The sequence below is a fragment of the Heliconius melpomene genome, chromosome 3 (assembly GCF_056956725.1).
Source record: "Heliconius melpomene rosina isolate 202511_hmr_F chromosome 3, ASM5695672v1, whole genome shotgun sequence".
NCBI lineage: Eukaryota > Metazoa > Arthropoda > Insecta > Lepidoptera > Nymphalidae > Heliconius > Heliconius melpomene.
Window position 1 is genome coordinate 8,097,381 of NC_140391.1, and position 19,747 is coordinate 8,117,127.

Below are 19,747 nucleotides of genomic sequence, written 5' to 3' on the forward strand. Positions count from 1 at the left end.
CACGTAAATAGGTAGACATTTTACCGTCCATGCACGGAAAATGATACTTTCGCTTTATCGATCACCCATGTGATAATATGGCAAGAGGATAGCTTGTAAAACTATATCGAATTATACCTATGTAATATTAAAATAAAATACATAAAATACATAAAATGCATAAAAAATAGATTTTCCCCGTATTTCGTGTATTTTGCGCCCTGATGTTTCTCTTTATCTCATTTAAGAATTAAGACGCAATTACAAAAAATAATATAAAAAACAAAAACACATAGCCAATAATTCAAATTTGTGGTAATTAGATTTTAGTAAAACTTTTTAACAGTCAATAGATAATAGTGGGGTGTTTCGTTCACCCAAATCACGTCCGAGGTCCGCGAGAATGATGGCGGAACATCTCAGTGTGTGTCAGTTTGTGCGCGCGCGACAACTTGAAACGCGAGCGATGCGAAGGCTTTGCGAATTCTGAATAGGAGCCTTAAATTTTTTTTGTTTATTTTTTTAATTTTTATATGTTATCTTTATAACCAGCCAGAATGTGGAAGTGCTTTCTTTTCTTTGTGTTTGTGGCGCTAACTTTCACTTGTTCCCAGGTCTGTGTTTTTTTTTTTCATTTTTAATTGAACGTTAGATTCTTAATTTGAAATCGTAAATAATTGTAGACGTTAATGGTTTTTCTCGTTTTTCAAAATGTCAATTGTAAATTAAATTTATAACATAAATAGATATTACTTTATAACTTATTTTCATTAAATTTGAAAATCAAATTTTCATATTTAATGATGTTTTTTATTTGATAAACATATTTTTTATAGACATGTTATTATTTAATAATATAATAAAAAAAATATGTCACTATCAATACAATCACTTTAATACAGTACATACAAAATGTACAATAATTTAATTTAATTTATGAAATATTCAGGCGTTACGTGAAAAACGTGGCGTATTTACGAAGAACTTCTTCGGGGGTGTGTGGGGTAATCGACCACCGCTACTCGAAGCTAGCCAGCCCAAAACAACGTGCAGTTGTAGTAAGTCTAAGTCTATATTCTGAAATCTAAATCCATATATAGATATGCTGTTAATTGTTTTTAATTTATTATGACTTTATTATGTATTTTTTGCTTTTCTATCCCGCATATAGCAGGGTAGGCAAAGGAATATTTCTGTTAGCCACTTTTCATCGAATTCTGGTAGCATTGTGTGTTGAATGGCAGAACTCAACGTTGCGTTTTGACTCGTACCAGAGCGAGGAAATTAATATCTTTCATTTCATCAAGTGGGAATCGAACCCACAACCGGTCGGTCGTCAGTCGTGCCCCTGCGCCACGACTGGCCCCTAGGTGTATGTTATATAAAAAATATGTAATTAAGATCAGAAGCGCTAAAAATCAAACTTATTGTAAGCATTAAAGATATTTTTTCACTAAAAAAAAACTAACTTTAGCTTACAATATTGGGAAAGTTTTCGCGATAAAATTAAGTAGCTTTTGAAGGAAAACAATATTAGTCGTCAAATTTTATATTTAGTATATAATACATATTTCATAGTTTCAAATACAAGGATCTTTTTGTAAGCTGTCAACTTAGATTTTTGTAAGCTGTCAACTTAGAGCTGACAACTAACATCTTGTTCTAATAAATAACTTATTTTTAGGGTTCTCTCTCTGTTTAGGGAAGGAACTCTCAATAGATCACTTTGTTGTACGTCCGTCTATCTATCTGTCAAGAGCCTTTATCTCAGGAACGTTGGAGATATCGAGTTGAAATTCAAACTATATACTCAAATCTTTTACGGTCCCATAATTTCCTGAAAAAATCGTATTTCTACATTTACCTAAGATATGAAAACCTAACCTACCTAAGAAAAAGATATGGCCGTTTTTCTTTGTGAAACACGTATATTTCGACGTTATAAAAGGAATCCAATTTCATATTTATAGGTCCGTTTGTCGTATAAACATTAAATTTGGCAGCTGGCTTCTACAGGTAGTACTAGTTCAAGAAAAAATCTGAAAACATTTGTGGTTAAATTTGTTGTAACAATATTTGATATTAAAGCCGCTAGTTCAAGTGAGGTATCAAATGAAAGGGCTCTAAACTAGAATTTCAGAAAAGTATGCGACCTTCTATTTTTGTACGGAACCCTCTATGAGCAAGCACGACTCACGCTTGTCTGGTATTTTTAAATATGTCTAGCTGATGCTAAATTAACTGGTTTTCAATCACGAACATGACTTTAAGATATTTGTATCTTACATATATTTTAATAATTATAATCAAACAAAAAATATGATTCTTGGAACAGCTTTTTCTAAAATTAAAAATTTATTGAATGAAAACGAGAAATCGAATAAACTCATATAAAAACAACTTATATTCATGATTTGAAATACTTTGAATGTAAAAAGATATTATATTTTTATAAGAACCTTATTTTACATAATTTTGTATGTAATTTCAGAATGTGGAGAGAGAAATGAGGTATCGCGTATAGTAGGCGGAGAAGAAGCTGGCATCAATGAGTTTCCATGGGTGGCTAAGCTGTCGTACTTCAAGAGATTCTACTGCGGTGGCATGTTGATAAACGATAGATACGTGCTCACTGCTGCGCATTGCGTTAAAGGGTAAATATTTTATTTTTCTATAAAGGTAAATCAAAAAAAAGTTACTTAAAGTTACTTTTTTTTCAGGTTTAGACTATATTCCACAAGTTGCCCCTGCAACTTGTGGAATATAGTATATAACTAAGTGCAGTGGTAGGCAGAGGGAGCTTAGTGTAGCTCTGCACTCCACTTTTCACGGAATTCTGGAGGCATTGTGTATTGAATGGCTGACAGAGTGAAGAAATGAAATTATTAAATATTTCATTTCTTTGTATGGGAATCGAACCTACAGGCTGACGCGTTTATAGTTCATTAATTACTTATATTTTATTAAAAAATAATGGTAATTGTTTTATATTCACAATAGAGTGCTTTAAAATAAATCTATCTCTACCTACCTTGCTATATGGTAAAAAGTGAAACTGATGATGATTTTATTTTGTAACACATAAGGCAAATTGCAAATAAATAAATAATTAGAGTGGTATGTCAATAGTCACCTGGAATCTTAAAAATCCAAATGTTAAAGACATGTATGAAATAAAAAAATATAGATATCTTAATGTGCAATAAAAACTCATAGGTATGTATCTATTTAGTATGTTCTAATAAAATTTATTAATTGAGATAAAAAATACTAAGATATTGATGAGTGTTCGTTAATTAAAATAAAAAACAAAAAAATGCAAAAAATGTAGAGTTTCTTTAGAAAACATACTGTGTGTGTGTTCGTCGTGACTTGACTCTTGACTCTTATTTTGTAGGGAAAGGTTTAAATCATTTACTTTTTCACACGTTTTTAGTAGCTCCGATCATATGTATGTATGTTTGTAACGGAAACTAAGAATTAGAAAGAAAGATTTTGACCGACTTTGAAACGTTGTGTTCATTTGAAATCTTGAATACTTATCAGGGCCGATGATAAATGACAATGCAATAAATCAAGTGCGAGTCGGTCTCGTCCCCTTTAGGTCAACGGGAATTATTACTTACAATATACTAATAATAGTAAAAAAAGTTATTTTTACCGATTATTTATTTATTATTATATGTATTAGGGATTTTTTGTTTTTTTAACTATTCATTTTTAAATATTCTTATCAAGGAACGTATAGAAACAAAAATATTTATGATTTGGTTTATATACAGTATATTTTTTATGTTACATAACGTGAAGAAATTTAAAAAGCGATCCAATGAGAGTTCCTCACGGACTAAAGTTTCCGTATCATTATCTATAAAAAAAACACGTTTATGGGTCATAATCAGAAAAAGTGCACATTTTGTGTCTTTTCTTGTCCCGCTACTTTGAATGCGTTTTAAAAATACAATTTTAAAGATAATTTAAATATTTTGCCATTTAAGATAAATTTACTTATTAACTTAAAGATTTTTGTAATATTTTAAATGTATTAAGGCTTTTAATAGTATTTTTTGTTAGTTGCAAAAAACTTTTCAAAATGCTTCCATACAATTTTTCGTGTCCCATTCACCACTTTACTTTTTAAAAGTTGATTTGTTACGAATATTTATGGTTTTATTGTATTTCAGATATGTTTTTATTACTTTACTTTATGCATAATATTAAATAGAACTACTTTTATTGATACATTATTTAATAAATAATATATATTAATTAACTAAATTTGTCCCAAAATATTGTCTTTTTGTTACTCAGGGCTAGTAACGTACAATTAAAATATGAACGCAATTATTTTGGATGGTGTTTAATATTAGTTTTTATTGTGGCACCATTATTCTAAAAGTCAATGCTGTTGTAGCTACAACCAGTAGTGTTCTCGCTGCAGTTGAGGGGTTCAAATGTTTTAAAGGGAGTGCGTAAAATTACATCTCAGGGTTATAAACAGCTTTTATTTTGGTAAGTATTCTATAATTTCGTTTTCTTGTTTATGTTATTTGCTTCTTTTTACAAAATCTCAAAAAAGAACGTCAGTGCTTGCACATGCAACACGTGGCTTATGAGCAAATATTTAAAAAGGTTAGAATTTCTCAGACTTCATTCTCAATTTCGTTATATTTCGTTACGTAATGAAACTGAGAAAATATGAAGCCTAGTTCACAATTACGGTACCAATGTTTTCTTATATATGTTTATAATAAAAATTTATCGAACCGGTGCTTGTATATGGAAGATATGTATATAAGAAAGTGACTTTTCATAACGTAAAGTAACCAAAAATAATGATTTTTAAGTTTTTTTGCTTGTTTGCTTGTTTGTCTATGTGTTTGTGCACGCTAATCTCAGAAACAGCTGAACCGATTTAGTTAAAATTTATTTTTATTCTTTCTGAAATTAATTGTGATTTTGTGATTTTTATTTTTTGATATATATTTTTGTAAGCGTAAGCTCCTATGTCAAATGCTGAAACAAATGCTTTTTTTTTTTAGATATAGAGAACGTCTTAAAAAGACCAATCCTATTAAATATGAAGATATGCCGAATAAACACTTACAAAGAATTAAACTTAATTCCAATGATAACGACTCAAATTTTGATATATTTTAAAGTGAATTTAATTTTATCATTAACTTTGTGATCTCTAACTAGAAATATAAGTTTATTACGTTACGAACTAGCATTATTATATTGTTAATATTCTCACTTTGTTATGTTTTCTTCTTACATTTATAATCTGTTAATTCAACGATTGAACCTTTAAAATTTTGATCTGTGTCTCATTAAATAAAAAAAACAATAGTTTTATTCATATAATATCGTTATTTTGTTGTGTATAATGCCTTATGTCATCAGTTTCGTAACAAACTTTATCAGTGTTGTTACTTATCAGTTACGTTACGAATTCGAAAATGTCCACTTTTCTGATTATGACCCTTATACCACCACCCCATATTTATTCTGTTTTTTACTATTTGTTATTAAAGCGGCACCGGATATATATGTATATACATAGATGATATCATCTATTATGGTTCATGAGATACACAGCCTGGTGACAAACGGACAGACAGATAACGGGGTCTTAGTAAAAAACCCTATTAATTTTAGGCTCTACTCTTTCGGTGCAGAACCCTAAATAAGATTGATTTTATCAGTTATTATTAATAGTGATTATTATCTCTATCGTAAAGAGAAACGTATAAAATTATATAAAAACAACAAAATGGCCTATCATAGCCGACCTTTTAAATTATATTATACGAACATAACTTCTCAATATAAATACCAATTCACTGATTGACATTTGAACAGTCGTCTATACCTATACATTAAACATAAAAGACACTAATTTAGCTTTCAAGTTTTTAGCGTTTCCTTTTATTTACTTTGCATAGTGACTCATATATTTTGTATTTATTTTCCTTATACAATTTGCGGAAAAGAAATTTATTATATATATTTTTCCTTTTCGCTTCACGCTGTATATTGCAAACAATAGGGTAGGCAGAGGGAACCTAGTGCTAAGAAATTCCGTTGTCCATTTTTCGCTGAATTCTGAAGGCATTGCGTGTTTAGTGATGGAGCTGCCTCGGCACCAGAGCGAAGAAATGAAAAAAAAAATCTCATTCCTGGAGTGGAAATCGAACTCACAACTTGTCATGCTTAAAGTCCCACACCTGTGCCTCTCTCTGTCTCTCTGTGCCTCTGTGCCGTTGATTTAAGTGATTGTTTTATGTGAATTTCACTGCTACTAATTGCAGTTAAATATAATTTTATGGCCTCTGCAGGTATCTATTTAGTTTGACGCCATAAAATATACATGTTTGTATCGAAACAACAGTTTCGCGTGTTATTTTAGTCATGCGCTACCTGAGCGTTTTAGCAAGTGGTTTTAAACTATTAGCATGAAACTCGAGAGAATATTGACTTGACACCTACTTATCTTTTTTTTTCTTTTGTTTTTTGTAAGCGTCACGCCGTATCCCTCAGACAGCAGGATAGGCATAGGGAACCTAGTGTTAAAACGCTCCAGTCCCCCTTTTCTGCCAAATTCTGGAAGCATTGAGAATAACTGAAATCCCTGGCCTCTATTATCTAACAAAAAACATTGTAAATTTCTAGAAATATTACTTATATATATTAAGGCTAATCGATACATAATGAGAAATTAAGACGATTATTCTAAATATTCGTATCTATTTACAAAGTACAAAAGTAAAGTAGGTTAATTACTACGATGAGGTAATCGCTTAAAATGACATCCCTTCAATATAAGGATATACTTAATACAATATTGACATTTATATCAGAAGGATATAAATGTCAATATTATAAATTATAAAATGTTACTTAAAGGAGAAATAGAGGACATTAGATCTTATTATTTTATTTATTTATTTAGGTCATCCAGCAGTTTTACTGTGTTTTATATATAAGACATTATAAAATTAAAAAGATATAAAAAAACATAACGTTATTATTATTTTACTTTGATTATTCAATTAAAATAAATCTATCAAAATTTATTTAAAATAAATCTAATAAATCTATTTGTATTTTCTTTTAGAAACACTAACAGAGACATCAAAAATATAATCATTAGTCATCTTATTTTGATAGAAACGTTACTGCGTCTCAAAATTACATATGACATCGTATATCATCCAAATACGAGTCCGATAACCTGGGAATGGTGGTACCAGCCCAAAATAAGTTCTTGGTCCGAATTTGTGAATTCCATTCGGTATCAGTGCGTTCACCTTTAAACCGGCCGTGGCAGGCTCCAAACTTGGGGTTCAATATCCTCGGTAATGTCCACTTTGGAGGCGTTTGTACGTTTTTGTAATTTTTTGTTTGTCTCGAATAATTGTTTGTTTTGCCCAAGTTCTAAGAGTCTAAGTAAAATATTTACATGAAATAAGATTTTTTTAGCAATAATTTTAGTGTTAATAATTAAAATCACCGTAACTTATAGTCATTTACGTCATATAACTATGATGCATAAATTTTATGCTTCTCTTGAGATAGCCTATAACAATGGGCGACAAGTAAAATATTCTACATTATCTAATTCTAGATTGTTTTGACTTTAGATTATCTTTCACTAGATTATCTTTCTCTAGCCCGAAAACGCCGGAGGATACTTCGAAGAAAATAAATTCAAATTTATCTAAAGATTTTGGCTGCACTCTTAACTACTTTAGTTAGTGAAAGCGTATATGAAGAGATATTAATGATATTCACGCCCAAAACATATTTTGTGTCACTTTCGCTCAATGTTGACACTAATATGGCTTTGTTATTACATTGTACCAAAACGAGTACCAGACTACTAATAGTTTATCAAAAGAAAATTAAATCAGCTTCACGCTGTATCCCGCACACAGCAGGCAGAGGGAAACTAGTGTTAAGATACTCCGTTCCCCACTTTCTGCCGAATTCTGGAGGCATTGCGTGTTGAGTGGCAGAACTCAACGCCGCCCTTTGCCTCGACACCAGAGCGAAGAAATGGAAATATAAACGTAAATAAATATTTCACTTCCCCGAGTGGGGATCGAACCCACAACCGTCGCGTTACAGTCACACCCTTGTGCCGCTGCGCCACGACGGTCACCTTTTATTTATATACCTAATGTAATTTAAATGAGCTTAAGTTTTAAGGATATCCTAAAGGCTGTTCTAGGTAGGTATTTTGGTAACTTATTTAGAAATCGTGTATTCTTCTTTCCTAAGCGTGGAATAACACCAAAAAAAATATTGTTAAAAATATTATAATAGAATTACGTTGATGCAAAGAGGAAATAGTTCGTATATGTATTTTAAATCTAAACAATGTGATGATAAAACCTTTGTAGAGTGGAAAACGTAGATATCAGTTATGTCTCTATATGTAGTCTTGCCTAGTCTATTTATATACCGGTATAGACAGATTAAGTTGGTTTAGGACGAATACAAGTATTATTGAATAACAACACATTGAATTAAATAATGAAAATAATAAAATATATCACAATTTAAAATTCGTCTTTGTATTGATCTTTTTTAATTTTTTGTAAAGATTATGGAAATATAATATTTTGGGAGTTAATGAAAACATCTATTGATGAAATTGCTGTATCATTATTTCATTTGCATTTTGTATCTAGAAACGAATAATATAAGAAAAACAGAAATAAAACGTAAGATAACATTCTCATTTTGATTAAATAAACAATTGATTGACTAATTACTTAATTGTATTTTAATTGTTTTCACAGATTTATGTGGTTTATGATAAAGGTGACGTTTGGGGAACACAATCGATGTAACGCCACCCAGCGACCAGAGACCCGGTTCGTCCTTCGAGCTATACCCAACAAGTTCAGCCTTACCAATTTTGACAATGACATAGCATTACTTCGCCTCAATGAGAGAGTGCCTATGAGTGCTGCCATCAAGCCTATTTGCTTACCTACTGATGATAGTAAGTTATTGAAAAAATGATGACAGTAAATTATGCTAATATCTGCTATGCTTTATAGCGTGCGAGTTCGATTCCCATTGGAGGAAATAAAATATTTAATATTTTTATATTTTTGCTCTAGCGTAGATGCAATGCGCGGCGTTGAGCTCCGCTACTCAATATTGAAAAAATAGGGAACGAATGTGTTTTAATGGGTTATTAGAGGGTCTTAACATTAGGTACCCAGGTTCCCTGTCTACCCTGCGAGGTGGGATACAGTGTGAAATTAAACGAATATATTAAACTTTTAAATATCTCTGTATATAGAGAAGACACGTTCATACTTTTACAATATTAATTTTCTTTAATCCGTTTACACTAAATAATTTTAGAATCCTTTGTTAATCACGAAAATATCTTATTAGCACACTTAAAATAAACTAAATACACATATTAAAAATAGTATTTTTTTTTAATTTCCAGAAAATCTATATGTCGGTGTGAAGGCAGTAGCATCAGGATGGGGTACACTCACCGAAGAGGGTAAAGTTTCATGTACACTCCAGGAAGTGGAAGTTCCCGTGATAAGTAACCAAGAATGTCGAAATACGAAGTACACCTCGAACATGATTACTGATAATATGTTGTGTGCGGGATACACGAAGACTGGACAAAAGGACTCTTGTCAGGTAGAGACATTTTGAATCGTTCATTAATTTGTTAGAATAGAGCTTTTTTTAGGTTTCCCACTTTCTGCCGAATTTTAGTTGCATTTCGTATTGAATGCCGAAACTCTACTCCGCGCTTTGTTTCATTACCAGAGCGAAGAAATGAGAAAATAAATTTAAATAATTATTCCATTTCCTCGAGTGGGGATCGAACCTATTATCATCGCATTTATAGTTAATGGCTTGTGCCACTTTGCGTCGGGTCTCAATTAATTTAAATATAATGTTATTAATTTAAATATAAATTTTAGAATATTTTTATTTGACAATATTATTTTCATATTTTTTAAATTTATTGTAAGCTTTAAAAAATATCACATCATCATGTGAAGATACGATATTATATAAAGCTTACCATATAATATATGGCTCATAAATTCAAATAGATTTTCATTTGACATTTTTGTATGTCGGACAAAGGTTGGTTAATGAATATTTATAATTTTAAAGTAAATGCCATTTTAAATGTTTAAGATATATTTTTAAGTATAGCAAGCACAATGCATGACTGTAAACACGACAGGTCATGGGTTCGATTCTCACTCTATCAATGTAATATTTAGGTTCCCTCTGCCTACCCTGCTACAGAGCGTGAAAAAAAATATCAAATTTATCTATAACCGTGTAAAAAATTTTTTGCTCGGTCTCTTGGACCGCAGCCGAATTCGTAATTCCAAACATATAGGAGACCATTAATTCCAGGGCGACAGCGGCGGCCCGCTCATCACCGAGAGAAAGCATGACAAGCGCTACGAGCTAATAGGTAATGCATATTGATGTTACATCCTATACACTGCCCCCCACAATTCACATGCCTTTCACTCGTTAAAACAACGTACGGACAGCTTTATGTCATTAATTTAACTCTACCACCTGCACTCAGAGATGTCAATTACCATTTAAATGTTTTTTACATTTTTTAAATGTTATTAAACTTAGTTAAAAAATATATACTTTTTAGAAAACATAAAAAATTTAACAACCGTTCAAGGACTAGGACTACTATCGAATTTTTATATGTTTTCTAAAAGTATCACTATTCAAATTACCTTTAACATTTCTTGTTTTTATTTTATGCGATGTTCTGAGTTTAATTTTATTTTTTCTATTGTTTTACTACTTGGTCTGAAGAAATTGCACAAGACTTAATTAACCGAATTATACCATGAATAGATTTGATAGAGATGCATAAAATTTAATTATATTATTTTTGCTTATTTTTTTTAATTATCGGGATAGACAAAGAATGAATATGTTAATCCCATATAATAATACCAATATTATGCTCGCATATAATCCGTTTAAAATATTAGGAGAAAATTTTATATTATGAAAAATGAAATTTAAAATTATAAAATAATAAATAAGTATTTTTTTTTTAAATATATTTTTATATTTTTTTATCTACAAAAATATATGTCAACATGTGATCCCAATTAAAATTATATATTCTTTAAGAAAACAACATTAGATCATAAATATATTCGGTTTATATTTAATTTATGTGTTTAATATTCCAGGAGTGGTATCTTGGGGCAACGGGTGCGCTCGAGTGGGTTACCCAGGCGTCTATACAAGAGTTACAAATTACCTGGACTGGATAAAAGACAATACTAAAGACGCATGTTATTGTAACGAATGAAATTAATAGTATATTAATTACTTATTTTTATATACGACATCTATATCAATTATATCTTTAAATTCTATGAATATATATGTAAAACTTATATGAACAAAATAATCGATGTGATATCTTTGTACAGTAAACAAATGTTTGATTTTATTAATTGTATATAGATATATGTTATGTATTTATATAAAATTATTTTGATATACTTAAATGTAGCCGTAGCATATTGAATCATATTAATTACTTAACAAACATTATAAAGCTTTTGCCGTTCTAGAGTTAAATATATAATTATAATATACAGGTTAAAATAATCATTTAGTTTCACGATTTACTGACATTATTAGGAACAATTAACACTATTAATATTATTACAAACGAATAAAATATTAACAATTTTCATAATAAATAACTTTTGAAAGCCATACAAATTAAATAATAATTAAAATCCATACAAATTATTATTAAATCATACCAAAAATATATAAAAATAGGATGAGATGATATGTATTACTTTGGAATATTAAATATTTATTAGTCAACGAATATACGTAATAAATAATAATGCCATACTAATTAAGTTTAGTTTTAAGGTCGACTGTGGAATGTAAAAATATACATATTATAAAGAATGTACCTCATTTTTGTTTTATTTTACTTTTAAAGGTTGCGGTTGATTGAATTCAAATTTTATTGCAAATATTTTACATTCGAATGGTTATTATTATGTAATAAAAATGTTTTTCTTAGTTGCTATCAAGAAGGTATAATCAACTTTATGATTATTTTTTACTTGTTCGCGGTTTTTAGCTCGCCAATTGAAATTTTAGTTTAACTTATCGCTTCGATTTTACAATAATGTAAAAATATATGTATTTTATAATTTTACACGTAAACTACTGCCCACAATGATATGAAATCAAAGTTATTGCTTTTTAGAAATCAAAATCATATTTTTTTAGGACGTATAAATTAGAAAAATTGTAAATTCATCTTCTATTAGTAACTTTTTTTATCTTCGCGCTGTATGCCTCCAGAATTTGGCGGAAAGTGGGGGAGCAGTGTGTGACACTAGGCTTCCTTTGCCTATCCTGCTATAACGAATTAGTTAAAATAACGAATTCATTATATTATAGAAATATAAATACACACGTATGCATATTTGTAATATAAACCCTGATAAAAAAATCGAAAAAAAAAGAAAGGAAAAATGTTTTCCTGACAAAAAGCAAACATCAGTGTCATAAAAATAAATAAAACAATATACTTATTAAGTAGGCAATGAAACTTTTAAAAAGCTCTTTGTAGTATTTTTTATCTTCAGAAATCATTTGTAAAGTTTGAGTCAAATTTTCCTGTTGTTTTTGATTTTGGAATTCTTCTTTCTTTTAAATTATCGAATTGGAGTAATAAAAATGAGATCATCCAATAATACCACCTTACAGAAAATGTCAGTAAAGTAGGTTACACACTCATACGACGAAACTTTTAGATATAAAATACTCTTATAGTGCATTATCTATTTATCTATAAAGAATCTATAAGATTCAAATTAGTATTAATTCCCAAGTCCGTGAGGTCATCGAACCTCGAGGTCATTGCCAAATAACATGTTCCAGCACACAATCGTCTATTGACGCCTAAAACGGTGTTTAAAAAGTTTCTTTCGCACCAACATTAAGATTGAATTAATTTTGTTTATAAAAGAGACATAAATTACTGCACATACTTGCAGATTAGATGGTTGCTATAGCTGCTATTTATATGGGTTTTTGGTAGCGCGCCACATTTTGGGATGCCCGATTCACAAGCGATTCGAAATCGAAGGCACAAGTTGGTGTCGCTAATACATAGTGTACCAAACGCGACTTACGAGAGTTCCATCACTCATGTCTCTAGATAATGATAAATAAAATATTTTACTGGAAGGATAGCATTATGTTTATGTATTTGTGTTGTTTTATTTTGTGTGTGTCTGTCAGTGCTGGTGACACGTTAAGCAAGGTAAGTTTTTTATTAACTTTTTTTTTGTTAGCTGCTAATTAATCATAATATTAATTTGGATTCATATTTTATCTATGTTATGCTAATCGTGTTCGATTTTTAAATGAATGTAAAAGTAGTAGTAATTTTTTAACTATAATACATCTGGGTTATTATTTAATAGTTGTATAGTGTATTTTATAATAGTTTATCAATATATTATAAACTTTTTGGTTGTATTTTGTGTCGAAGATAGAGTTAACTTTGTGATCAATTACTTCGTTCTCTTTCACGCTGATGTCTTCCTTTTAGAATTTAAATTATAAATTTGCAATTTCAAAAAGAACTTTTTTCGCAGACTTTGCTTAGAGTGAGTGATGAATATTATTCTTATGGACAACATTCAGACAATCAATTGCCGCCATGTAGAGATTGCAGTAAGTACAAGTAATAAATAAAATAACTATTTACTTTACCTATAACATATTCTTTTGATAAAAAAATATTTTAATGTTATATTAATACTTTAAATTTCATACTTTATCTTATTATAATAAATAAAAAGTATTAAAAAAAAATTAAGAATGCGAAAAGTTATAATATAAGGTAGTATTATTTAAAAACATACATGTTTTGTTATTCATATAAAACTTAAAAATTTTACACAAATATGCTGTCAATACAGTATATGTTACAAGTAATAATATAATATACTTATTTTCATACTTTAGATAATTTATTTAAGGAATTATTTAAAAGCTAAATATCATAATTATTCAAGTGTACCTATCTGAGAGGATACAAAATATTGTTAATTCTTATTATACTTAGATAAGTAAATTCTTAAGCTTCTCACCGGCTCTAACTTATGTAAATTTCTTTAATTTTAGCTTTCAATATTGAATGCAAAGAATTTTTAATTATATATATATATATTAATTCCTTTTTAGGTTGCGGTGAACGCAACGAAGAACCGCGAGTGGTGGGCGGTTCTGAAACTGATGTAAACGTCTTCCCGTGGATAGCTCGTCTTATTTATTTAAATTCCTTCGGCTGTGGAGCCTCCTTGATTAACGACAGATATGTTATTTCAGCGGCACATTGCGTCAAAGAGTAAGTAGTTTTTGCTTCACGCTGTATCTCGCAAATGGCAGGATAGGCAGAGAGAATCTGGGAATCTAGTGTTAAGATATTTTTATTCCTCACTTTGTGCCGAAAGCTGGAGGCATTACGCAGTGAGAGGCGGAACTCAACACCGCGCTTACAACCGTCGCGTTTAATGTCACACGACTACGCCCTGCGCTACCACTCAAAATTTTAATAATTTCGGTAGAATATTATTACTGCATCTATAATGCTAGTTGCATAAATTTTAGAACTGGGATTAGGGAGATGGATGACGAGAATGAGTAATTTTGAGTGAAAATTTATACATGATAATATGGAGAGCCGTAATACGTAATTTTAAAATTTACACGAAATGAGCTAATGGACTTTACCTGGTGCAAACAAGAAAATTGCAGGAGTAAATTAATTTAAAGATATTTAGCCATGCATCGTTTGAATAAGTAAAAATATAAATAAACATTTTTCTCCAAGTAGCTTATCTTAACGTTTCACTTTTTGGGACCACCGCCTTCTTTTAATTAAGGTTTTCCAAGGTTTAATCTAATCTCACGTAATATTCAAAATAATATTGCGATAAACTGTGCGAAATAAAGACGAGAAGAGTATTCGAAGAGGTTTATTTTCGTGATTTAATGTATATTTTTAGTTTGTTTTTAAAGCCAGTCGTGGCGGAGGGGTACAAAGTGTGATTGTAAAGACGAATGGTTGTGGGTTCGATCCCCACTTGAGGAGATGAAATATTTATGAAAAAATATATTTCCATTTCTTCGCTCTAATGTCGAAGCAAAACGTGGCGTTGAGTTCTGCCACTCAACACGCAGAATTTGCCTCAGAACGCCTCCAGAATTTGAGTTTGAATTTATTGTAATGGATATTGCCCCGGGCCCCCTTTACAATGAAAAATCTGGCTGAGTTCGGCTTCGCTTCTTCAATTTGTATCAACTTCGTAGATTCTACATTTAAAAACTCTTCTGGCTTTGGATTAACATATCTTACTTATTTCTATTAAAAATTATTTTAGTCACGTAACTATTCACTAATAAATCAATTGCATAAAGGAATGTAACTCCTTATCATTTTTGTTTTTCATGCTTAATATACGAAATAAGGTTGAAATTTCAATAAATTGTGTATAAATGAAATCTGTGCACTATACAACAGGTAAATATTGATAATTAAGTGTTTACTGGCAGCCAGAGATAACCCAGTGCCTAATGACAGGACACTCCTGGCCCCACTTTCCGTCGGATTATGAGACTTTACATTTTAAATAACACCGCCGCACTTTATCTTGACAGAGAGTGAAATTAAAAATAGTTTATATGCACGAGTAGGGAACGAATTCACAACTAACGTGTTTGTTTATGAATATTATCGAAGATATAATAGATTTAAAATGAAGAGACATAGCGGTTGTCGCGTAATTAGTGTATTAAGTAAATAATTCAGTAGTTTAAGCGGGCGAAGCCGCGAACGGGTCGCTACTAAATTATAAATGATAATTGTATATTGTAATTTAAATAATAAGTATGTTATTTTTATCAAGACAATTTTATTAGATTTATTAATGCAACCGTTTGAAATAAACACGTAAAAATTATTTTGAAAAAAAAAAAATAATTTACGAAGGCGAAGGCATTGCACTTCCAAATAATCATATGAAAAATATTTTAAACTAAAATTTCTTCCAGCTTTATGTGGTTTCTGTTTCGCGTTAAATTTGGCGAACACAACCGGTGCATCCAACAGAGGCCCGAAACCCGATATTTGGTGAAAATGTACGTCCATAACTTCACTTTGACTGATTTAAGCAATGACATATCATTGCTCCAGCTGAACAAACCCATGGACTATACTTATACAATTAGACCTGTGTGCTTACCTAAGGATCGTAAGTAATTACTATAATTTTCTATGTAATATTAGCTACACGTTGTAAGAAAAGGGAACCTGGGAACCTAGCGTTAAGCTCTCATTGAGGCAATCCCGAGATTTGATCCCTTGATTTCCTCAAGTGGAAATCGAACCCACAACTCGTCATGTTTATAGCACGCTTGTGCCCGTGCACCATGACTGGTCTCACTATAATTGTTTCAGCATAAAAACAGGTTATTTTTATTAATAATTTAAATTTTCTGCTCCTTTCGACGCGCTATAATTGCGCCAGTCGTAAATCAATTATTGTTCAATTAGCAACATCGTAAATTATTATATCTTTTTATTAATTTATTTTTAATTCACAAAGCCAAAGCGTCATGAAAAAAGAATTAAAATTCGTATCTGTTCAAAGAATTCTAATATACCTGATATTTTTCCAATTGTATTTAAAATGATATCAAATTTGACTAAATTAGGTATTTATGTCATAAACATGTCTTTATGAATTTATTGGGCATAAAATTAAGGTTCGCAACTTTATTGAGAATCGTAAAAATATTATGATAGCCTTCGCTTTGTGTTGGGACTAAATGACATTGGGAAGATTTTATTGGTTCAGAAAAGGGATAAGCATATTTCATTCTAATAAAGTAAAAAAAAAACACTATTTTATATTATTATATTGGTATCTAAACTAAATACCTTAGTCAGTTTTTTACGTTTTTAAATAAAGAGCTTGTGAAATTATTAAATATATCTTCATCATCATCATCATCATCGTCAGCCTGTCCTCGTCCACTGCTGGAGATAGGCCTCTCCAATGTCACGCCAATGAGCTCGATCTTCAGTTCTTCGCATTCAGCCGTTGCCCGCCATTTTGCGGATATCGTCATCTAGCTGGAGGACGTCCTACATTACGCTTTAAATATATAATTTTAAATTTTATAATTTAAAACTTTAAATTAAATTATATAATTAGCTTTAAAACTTAGAAATGAGGTGCAGTAGGATCACTTAATAAGATAACATTTTATGTTTCATTTGAATGTTGTCTCATAAAATTTTAATACAAAATTAGGATACTCATTACATGTTTATATGTTTTTAAATTTTATTTTATGTGAGGGAAAGATTCAAAGATACCTTTTCTTCAATATGGAGATCTTATTTTAAATTTAAAACCTTAATTAATTACTTTTTATTTTATTTATAAAAATGGATTAGAATTTGAATTCGCGTTCCCTTAGACTGAAATTGGCATTTGTAAACGTTAGACTGTTAGATTTTAAACATATATTACATAGGTTTTAAATAATTTCAAAATTCTATTAAAATAGTCATAATTAAGTAATTTTATTAATAATTAATATATTTCAGCTCTAAATCTCTACACGGGATCAACGGTAACGGTGGCGGGGTGGGGAGCAGTAGCGGAAACTGGAAAATGGTCCTGCACATTAATGGAAGCTCAGCTCCCCGTGCTGAGTAACGAGGAGTGTAAAAACACTAAATATAATAAAACTAAGATCAAAGATGTCATGATGTGCGCGGGGTACCCCGCCACAGCCCATAAAGACGCGTGTACGGTGGGTTCTTAACTTTTTTATAGCTTTATATTTTTAGCAAATTTCAAATATGTTTTATCAGGCCGGATATGTCAACTTAAATTAAAAGTATTTTGTATGGGCTCAATAAAGAGTGATTTTAATATTTATATTACGTTTTTACTTTAAAAACACTTCAAGGACGAAGACCAGAAATAAATAAATACGGATTTACGGACAGTGAATTTCACCTTTTTACTATTTTTACTATTTATTTTAATGACAATGACAGTTTTTTTTACAATTTATTTTAATAACTATTTCCGACTACCATGAAGTTGTTATTTCTAATTGCTCTACAATGATGTTTATATTTTTCAGTGCCTTGATTGGTTCGTTTGATCAATATTGAGTTACTCTTCAGCTATATATATATCTATATATATAAAATCGAAAGGTCACTCACTCATCACGAAATCTCAGAAACTACAAGTGCTAGGAATCTCAAATTTTGCATAGGAGTTATTTATAGGACGTAGGTGCTCGCTAAGACGGGAATTTGCAATATTCAACTTCTAAGGGTTTGTTTTTGGGGTTGAAAATTTGTATGAAACTTCGTTACTAATGACATTTGTCTTTGTCATTCGTTACTAAATGCTAGGAGTCTCAAATTTTGCATAGACGTCACTAGGACGTAGTCATGGAGACAGAAATTAATAATAACATAGTTCACGCGGGTGAAACCGCGAGCGGGCCGCTAGTATATATATATATGTTAACATATTATTTATTGTTATATTACAGGGTGATAGTGGAGGACCGTTAGTAATTGAAAACAAAGATCACGCTTATGACTTGGTTGGTACGTACTAACCACTCTTTCATAATGTCGGTTAAATAATATTTTTTTTAGTTTCACGTTATATTACCGCACACAGTACGGCATGGAAAACCTAGTGTTAACACACTCCGTTCCTCATTTTCCATCGAATTCTGCAGGTAATGCGTGATGAGTAGCGGAACTCACCTACAACCTGTCGCATTCTTAGTCACATGCTTTTGCCCTAGCACCATGACTGGCCTCATCATCATGTTGTAGCCGTAGATATTTTATTATTAATTATCAGTGACGACAACGACTGTACAATCTAATATTTTTAAAGATACCTCGTAGCACCCAGCCTCAAATGCATCCATGCAGCCATGTATCAAAATTTTTGTCTTATTTACCTGACCTCTTCTTATTTCATATTTTGTAGGTCTTGTATCATGGGGCTATGGATGTGCCAGAATTGGTTATCCAGGAGTTTATACAAGAGTGACAAAGTACCTTGATTGGATAAAAGATAACACACAAGATGCCTGCTATTGTGATTATTAGACTTAAATTTAATGAGTTAATAACTATAACCTCGCTTTATAATTTTGCTTTAGATACGTACTTGTACTTTTGATAATAAAGAAGAAAAACGATTTAGTTTGGTTTGATTTATACATTTTAAACGTAAATAGGCAATCTTTGACAAGAAAAAAGAAAATAATTACAAAAAATCAAAGAAGAAAAGAAAAATATTGTTCCATTATGACAGTGGCTCTATAATATTTATAAAGCTATGATGCAAAATGATTAAAATATGGCAATGAGAAATAATTAAAAAAAATTAGGTTCCCTCTGCCTACCTTGCACATAGCAATGGCAGGGTAGGCAGAGGGAACTTATGAACCTAGTGGTGAGGCACTCCGTTCTCATTAAGAAATTTTTCGAACTTCGAATTCGAACCCACAATCGTCTATTCAAATTATAAACATTAAAAGGACTTTAGGTCAAAAAGCTAGTCCGTACTAATAATAGAAGCGGGTTAAACCGCATAGATGCCAT

The 19,747-nt window shown here is 30.6% G+C and overlaps 2 protein-coding genes across 2 annotated transcripts; both read left to right on the top strand.

Moving 5' to 3' along the window:
• The first annotated feature begins 413 nt into the window (after positions 1–413).
• Positions 414–11,525, top strand: LOC146540039 (trypsin-7-like). Its single transcript, XM_085207856.1, has 7 exons — positions 414–593; positions 929–1,037; positions 2,471–2,633; positions 8,790–8,995; positions 9,458–9,663; positions 10,405–10,465; positions 11,223–11,525. The coding sequence occupies exons 1-7, from the start codon at positions 537–539 to the stop codon at positions 11,342–11,344; spliced, it is 924 nt and encodes a 307-aa protein (XP_085063982.1). The 5' UTR covers positions 414–536; the 3' UTR covers positions 11,345–11,525.
• A 1,643-nt stretch (positions 11,526–13,168) lies between these two features.
• On the top strand, positions 13,169–19,324 carry LOC146540040 (trypsin-1-like). The gene is made up of 7 exons (XM_085207855.1): positions 13,169–13,339; positions 13,677–13,755; positions 14,269–14,431; positions 16,138–16,337; positions 17,702–17,910; positions 18,673–18,730; positions 19,128–19,324. Exons 1-7 carry the CDS (start codon positions 13,238–13,240, stop codon positions 19,247–19,249), a joined length of 933 nt encoding a protein of 310 aa, XP_085063981.1. The 5' UTR covers positions 13,169–13,237; the 3' UTR covers positions 19,250–19,324.
• Positions 19,325–19,747: the final 423 nt, after the last annotated feature.